Below are 7,548 nucleotides of genomic sequence, written 5' to 3' on the forward strand. Positions count from 1 at the left end.
GCTTTTAAACACATTTAAACCATAACAATCCTATGAGCAAACTGAGGCAGAGTGAGAGTTACCTGCCCAGTCATATAAATAGTAAATGGTAGAGCCAGACATCAAACACAGGTCATTTGACGCTAAGACTCTGTTCTTTATTACAAAAATCACACTACAATGCTTTCACGTATTAAACACATTTTCTTACATTAGTGAATAGTGAAGTTGTTCAGTCATGTCCGACTCTTTGCAGCCCCATGGACTGTAGCCTGCCAGGCTCCTCTGACCATAGGATTTTCCAGGCAAGGATACTGGAGCGGGTTGCCATTTCCTTCTCCAGGGGGTCTTCCCGACCCAGGGATCGAACCCAGGTCTCCCGCACTGCAGGCAGTCTCTTTACCATCTGAGCCACCAGGGAAGCCTTTCTTACATTACAACATGCTAATAGTGAAAAACCTGTATGTTATCACTATGTTCTTTCCCTAGGCTGCCTCGTGATAATATTTTAAGAACTTGAATTAAGCTACAAATGACATACTTCCAGGTAGCAGACATTTTATAAATTATTACAATTTCTTTAAAAAGTAATTTTATTAGCTTAGATATCACTAAAATGGAATCCTTAAAATAGACCACTCTTTCTGCCTTTACTCAGTTTTATGATTAATTTAGCACCCCTAAAAGAACATGGTTTTACGTATCGAAACATTCTTTACAAGAAAAAGAAGTCTATTTGATATTTTAGTACCCAACATTTCTTTTTAAGGCAAATTCCTTTCCTGCATATGTGACACTAAAAATTAATTTTACTTCTACAGAAACAGAAGTCAAATATACACTTCCTGCACAGCAAGTTACCTTGAAATCAACCTTCATATTTAGGGAAAAAAAGCACAGAACTTTGATAATTAAGGATACCCAATTATTTGGTTTCACCATTAAGCAACACATTTATTTAATGAGCTAATTAGATATCTACAAAGAGTCAACCTTTCTATCTCCATGTGAAACATTACCAAACACCTGGTATGCGCCAGGCACTCTCAGATGCTGTAGAGATACAGCAGGGAACAAAACAGAAACATCTGCCTTCATGGCACTTACACTGCAGAGGGGTGAAGAAGGGTTAAGCCGCTCAGTGGTGTCTGACTCTTTGCAAGTCTGTGGACTGTAGCCAAACCAGGCTTCTCTGTCCATGGGGTCTTCCAGGCAAGAATTCTGGAGAGGGGAGCCATTCCCTTCTCCAGAGGATCTTTCCTACTCAGGGATCGAACCCTGGTCTCCTGCATTGTCAGGAGGATTCTTTACTGTCTGAGCCACCAGGGAAGACCTCAAAGATGTGAGACTGACAACAAATAAGAACATACAGTGTGTCAGATGATAATAAATCTCATGAGACAAATAAAACAAGGCAGAAGTCAGGCGTGCAGGGATATGGGAGGGGCAGTGAAAAGAGTGTGGCTGTCTGTTGGTATGTCTTTAAAACATCTTTCGTTGAGATCAGAGAGGAGGATATGTTAATTAAGCTGGTGATACGAAATATGATTCACCTGCCTGCCTAATAAGAAAGAATTACACGTAATAGAGGGTGAGATTCAGGGTTAAGACATCCCTTTAAGGGGAAAAGAAGTCAGAAGAGTCTTCTCTATGCCAGCAGACACCCTAGATGTAATGTTATTCAGTTTCTTTTTATCATCTTATGCTCCCACCAAAAATAACACTGTTACAACTTCCACCTCCAACTGATACACCATTCTGGAAAGAAACTGGTTCAGAGCAAAAATCACTATTAAATTCCATATTTAATCAAGGAATATTGCACCATATAATAATCCCCAAATAAAGTTATAAATCTGAAACCAATTCTATCAAGGCTGGCAAAATTAGGTTGACCTAAATATATAATTTTTTAAAGCATAAAGGCTGGATATAGCAAAATAATGAGAAGAAAACTCCCTGGGTTTCTAAAAATATCCAGAGGCATAAACACAAGCTCTAGATTTTCTCAAATTTTCTCAAACTGTTCTGGCAGAAATTAAACATTTATCCATTAATACACATACAAGTTTTAGAATGTACTAATTTTAAACTGATTTGTCCTCCTATATGAAAATAACAATGTAGCTAATTTTATTATTCTGTTGGACTCACTTAATAAATTGCTACTCTTATGAACCAAAGGCTAAGGGCTCTTTTAAAGTTTCAGAATTACAGAGGAATCAAACAAAGGCCCTTAAGCCATTAGGTGTAAGTGCCCCCCATGAAGAATCCCTTTATAAGATCCCTTATATAATCTGTTCCACTGTATTATACTATTTTAAAAATTTAAGTTTCTCCTCATTTTTAAATCCACCTGCCTCCCTCAATTCTTACCTGTTTTAGTTCTCTTCTAGAGAAGACCAAAACAAACTGATCCTCCCCACAGCTTTGGAGAGGCAGCTATGAATCCCCTCACTCAAGGCTTCTCTTCCACTGAAATACAACCAGTTTCTTCAAACACTTCTCATAGGACATCACCTACTGTTTTAAAGATATATTTACCATTTCATTCCAGCTTCCCAGGTGGCTCAGTGGGAAACAAATTGCCTGTCAATGTAGGAGACTCAGGTTTGATCCCTGGGTCAGGAAGATTTCCTGGAGAAGGAAATGGCAACCCACTCCAGTATTCTTGCCTGGGAAATCCCATGGACAGAGCAGCCTAGTCGGTTATAGTCCATGGGGTTGCAAAAAAGTTGGACATGACTTAGTGACTAAAGAACAACAATGATCATTTTATTCAAACCTCATTTTAAACCTGTGGCACAACTTAATTTCTTCACTTAAAAAATCCTTATACAAATGCCTAAGCTTAACAATTACTTTCTGTCAATGAGGCGTGTATCTTCTCTATCTTGTGCTTGTAGCAATGATTTTCTGAATTTAAAGGAGGTTCTCAGAAGCCATGCCAGCAACTGAGACATTGTTAGCATTTCTTAGTTTTACTTAGTTTTGAAGGAATGGGGTACCATGGCATGCACAGCTATTAGTGGCCAAAAAAGTCACACAATTAGCTTGCTTAGCATCAATGCATAAAGCTGGTTTATTAAAGCTGCAGCCAACAATTCATGTGAGGATGGTGGTTAGAAATGCAGATTCCTAGACCACTCCTGGACCACTGTAATCAGAATCTCCGGAATGAAGTCTGGTGAATTGCAGTTTGAGGAGCAAACTGTAGAAGTCTTATTTACCCTGAGGTTTAAGAATTGTGGCCTGAAGATTTAAACTGGGTTTTTACCTCCTAAGTAAGATACTTTCAGCAACTCACCTGTAATCCAGGAATAAATCGACTATCCTTTTCAACCACCAGAAGTTCAGCAACACCGGCATTGAGAATGGATCTTGTGATTCCCCCAGGCCCAGGGCCCACTTCATATACATAAGCATTTGTCAGATTGCCAGCTTTCCTTACAATTTTATCTAGAGAAAAGAAAGTCTGAATCGATTACCTTGGCAAATGTCAACATATGGAATTCAAAATGAAAAATAATCTACACAAATTCTTATCAGCATTACTCAACCAACTAATCTTTTATACGTAGTATTTATCAGATTATTTAACTCAGCCTAAACCAACAGTCTACCATGTAACTGTTGAATTCTACCAGACCCTTAATAAAAATAGGATTACCATGACAAATTTCCTTAACTTAAATAAACATGACAAGGGTTCAATCTCTGGGTTGGGAAGATCCCCTGGAGAAGGCAAGGGCAACCCATGCCAGTATTCTTGCCTGGAGAATCCCATGGACAGTGGAGCCTGGTGGGCTACAGTCCACGGGATTGCAGAGAGTCGGACACGACTGAGCGCACACGCACAAAAGCATGCGCACACAGGGTATTTTCCACCTGTTTCTCTGCCACACCAATCAATATAAGAAGTGATGGAAAAACACAAACCACTTCCCTACAGTTGTTGAATATCAATTATGTGAATAAGCAAGGCGAGCTTCACATTCAGAATTTCCAATGCTGCGAGTTAGAAATTCAGAAGCAGAAAGTGCTGGCAGTATTCACTTTTATCTGCAGACATCTAGCTGGTGGTTAACGTGGCAATGGTACCAAGTTCCTAGCTAATAGGACCTGCAGAAATTGAGATTCTTGGTTATTTTTAGGAAAAAGTTAAATTTAGCAGTGAAGGTTTTTTGAGCTTTGCAAACATGTAAGTTGATATGAGAAAATTAACTTTTTAATCAAAGTTAGCAGACCTTAAGAAAGCACGGAAAAGCACATTACTGAGGATTTATTGCAATCAACCTTCTGGAAAACAAAACAGACTAATCTTATTGCCTGAGATATTAAAATCCAAGCAACTGGGCCTCTTGGGATGGTGGAAATTTAGCCACTGAAAACATACTAGCACTTTACACTATTCACTGATAGTGTACACCCTCATTTTTGCTTGTTACTGATAACCTACCTTTGTAGGCTTAGAGGCAAAAGCAATCTCTCAATTATCCAAGAATAGTTTTCTCTTCAATGGGTGCCAGGAGAAAACGAGCATACACTGACCATGTTACAGGTGTTTAACACGCTTTCTCACAGCAAATCCTTACATTAACCAAGAACTGTGCTGTGTGCGCTGCGCTAAGTCACTTCAGTAGCACCTGATTCTGTGATCCCATGGACTGCAGGCCACCAGGCTCCTCTGATCATGGACTTTTCCAGGCAAGAATACTGGAGTGCATTGCCATTCCCTTCTCCAGGGGATCTTCCCGACCCAGGGATTGAACCCATGTCTCTTATAAAGTCTCCTGATTTGGCAGGCAGGTGCTTTACCAGTAACACCAACTGTGAAGCCCTAACTTAAGAATTACTAGCCCATTTTAACTTCTCTGAACTTTCCAGTTTCTTCATCTATTATTTTGAGTGAGGTTACCTGGAAAACAAATGGACACCAGCTCAGGTATAAGTCCTAAAAGCCAATCCTTTCTCTACTAAAGAGCCTCTCAGAGGGAACAGAGAGGCTGCCTTAAGCACGGGTATTACAGAGTGATTTTAATAGTCTCTCTTTTTTAAATGGAAAGCTACGACAGTATTTAGGACAGTCTTTTCATCTTAAACTTTTCAGAAACATTCAAACACAAATGGATATCAAAGAGCACCGTCAATTCACTATGTCTGGGGTTCCACCTTGCTCTGTTCACACCTGAGCTTCTCACTTCACACAAGTTCCTTATTTGTCTTCATTTTGGTTCCTGTAGAAGAGGGAACAATAGTATCTAGATTCTGGAATTGATTCCTGAAGGTGACTAAAGATTCACATGAGAAACGACATGTGAAGGATTTTTTTTCAATATAAAGATCTCTATTTTCAGTCCTGGGAACGGTGCTTTATATCTAGAATGCAGCTAATGACTACCCGAAATGGCTGGCTCTAGTTACTGTTCAGTCAGTCTGACTCTTTGCCACCCCATGGACTGCAGCAGGCCAGGCTTCCCTATCCATCACCAACTCCCAGAGCCCATTCAAACTCCATTGAGTCGGTGATGCCATCCAACCATCTCACGACTAAAGAATTTTTGAGGTGGATGACCTTTTAATGCTCACGTGGTAGAGCTCTCATCCAATTAAATAAGAAAACTGAAAACAGGTTAAGTTTTTTTTACCGTGTTACCCATCGCTATTGGCCTGCCCACACTGCTACTTTACCTTCACGAAATAAAACCACCCATCCCTGCTGTTGGACTGTACTTCACAACTTTCAAAATGTGATTTACCGACTTAGTTTCTTAAGAGGGGCCAAATAGAATGAAATATCAAAACCTCAGAAATTTTACGTACTCCAACTGTGAACTGCCATATTTCTAATAATCTTTTTCTTGCAGTAAAATCTTTCAGAAAGACCAGCACGAAGAAACGGTGGTAGAGGTTAAACGACTATATACATTTGCAAAATTTATCCAACTGTGCGCTTCAAACAGGTTAATTTTATTGTGTCTAAATTTTACTTCATAAAACGTGACTTAGGGAGTGGGAAAGCAAACTGACTAAAATGTAAGCTCCTTGGGGACAGACTTGGCCTTGTTCATTCACTCTCATATCCCACTTCAGCTCTAGCACAAAGGGGCTGGTTTCATGAGTGTTTATAGAATGACTATCTGCACCGTCTTGGGTGAGATTCAACAAGTAAACGTTTAAATATCGAACGCCATGAAATGGATACTCTTCCGACCTGTTACCGGTAAAGTCCCTGCAAGTTTAACTGCATAAAAAGCCAAACCAGTCAGCACGTGCATGTATTCCTTACTGGTAACACAACAAGATTCTAATTCCACAAGCGCCTTTCAGGAGACGCGAAGCCTTCCAAAGCTAGTGTTTGCTCGGCGTCCACACAGCCTGCCTTCCAAAGCCCACGGCAGATGCCCCTGAACAAACGAGACACTCTACACACCCCCTGGGCGGTGGGGCTCCAGAGTTCTCTCAGGACAAAGCGGCAGAAGGATCTGACCTACGGCCACCGCACACCTCTGTGTCTGAACCGCGTCGCCTGCCCGCAGGGTCACCGCGAAACGCCCCCGACCCCACTCCCCCAGGGACGCGAGGGAGACGCCGGGGAAACACTGATAAGCCACCTGTCAGCCTCAAGTCCAGAAGAAAATTCTGGGATAGCTGCTTCACGGCTTGCAGTCTAAACAACTTAATGATTTCTCGAATCGTGGGCAACGGCGGGAGACGGAAAGTGCCGAGAGTCCTGGAGGAAGCCATGAACCCCGGCCCAGCAGTACAGGTCTCACGCCGGACTTTCCTCCAAGGCTCCTCAAGTGAAGCAGGGGGAGGAGCCTGGGAGAACTATGGCCCACCTCCGAGCTTACCTGATTGGTTAGACGTTCCCCGCCGGAAGCGAAGGACGCGAACAGGAAATCCAGGCGCACACAAAGCGCATGCTCCCCGTCCTGTTAAGTGCGGTGCAGGCTGGGTACCCGCTCCGTGTTTGCACGTGAGGTGGGCCGTGGCCGGAGCGATAGCGGGGCGGGGAGAGGCGGGGCCAGGGCCGGAGCGAGGAGGGACGGACGCAAGGATTGGTGAATGAAGTTCACCTGGTGGAGGATTTTTTTTTTTGCGTTTGACTCCAAAGTGAAAGTCGCTTAGTCGTATCCGACTCTTTGCGACCCCAGGGACTATACAGTCCATGGAATTCTCCAGGCCAGAATACTGGAGTGGGTAGCTGTTCCCTTCTCCAGGGAATCTTCCCAACCCCGGGATCGAACCCAGATCTTCCGCATGGCCGGGGGTGGGGGGGGGGGGGGGATTCCTAACCAGCTGAGCCACAGGGAAGCCCCACCTGGCGGATGGGCGGTCCTAAAAGCGCCTCCGTGGAGCGTTGCGGGATAGCAGGTTGATAACGGCAAAACTGTTGATTGCTAACAATTCTCTTATGGTGGATGTTTTTAGAACCTTAGCACAGCAGGTGTGGCATGGCAGGTTTCTAATTTCTCTTAGCCTTATTGTTATTTTTAAAAAATATGTTAAGTGAACGTAATATTTGCTTTAAAATTGTGGCACTGAGAGAGGTCGTCTGGTGTGTAA

General features: G+C 42.5%; 1 protein-coding gene across 2 annotated transcripts in view; it reads right to left on the bottom strand.

The window, feature by feature from the left end:
* Positions 1 to 6,797, bottom strand: part of TFB1M (transcription factor B1, mitochondrial) — a 61,585-nt gene extending 54,788 nt beyond the window's left edge. Inside the window, exons 1-2 of one of the 2 annotated variants that reach the window (XM_069598779.1) lie at positions 6,594 to 6,797; positions 3,287 to 3,438 (exon numbers count right to left, since the gene is read on the bottom strand). In XM_069598779.1, the coding sequence (XP_069454880.1) occupies positions 3,287 to 3,438; positions 6,594 to 6,726 (285 nt within the window). In that variant the 5' untranslated portion in view covers positions 6,727 to 6,797. Of the gene's footprint in view, positions 1 to 3,286; positions 4,102 to 6,593 lie in introns of both variants that reach the window. The other variant, XM_069598780.1, reaches the window with a different exon arrangement.
* Positions 6,798 to 7,548: the final 751 nt, after the last annotated feature.

This window comes from Ovis canadensis, chromosome 8 (assembly GCF_042477335.2).
Source record: "Ovis canadensis isolate MfBH-ARS-UI-01 breed Bighorn chromosome 8, ARS-UI_OviCan_v2, whole genome shotgun sequence".
NCBI classification, from domain to species: domain Eukaryota; kingdom Metazoa; phylum Chordata; class Mammalia; order Artiodactyla; family Bovidae; genus Ovis; species Ovis canadensis.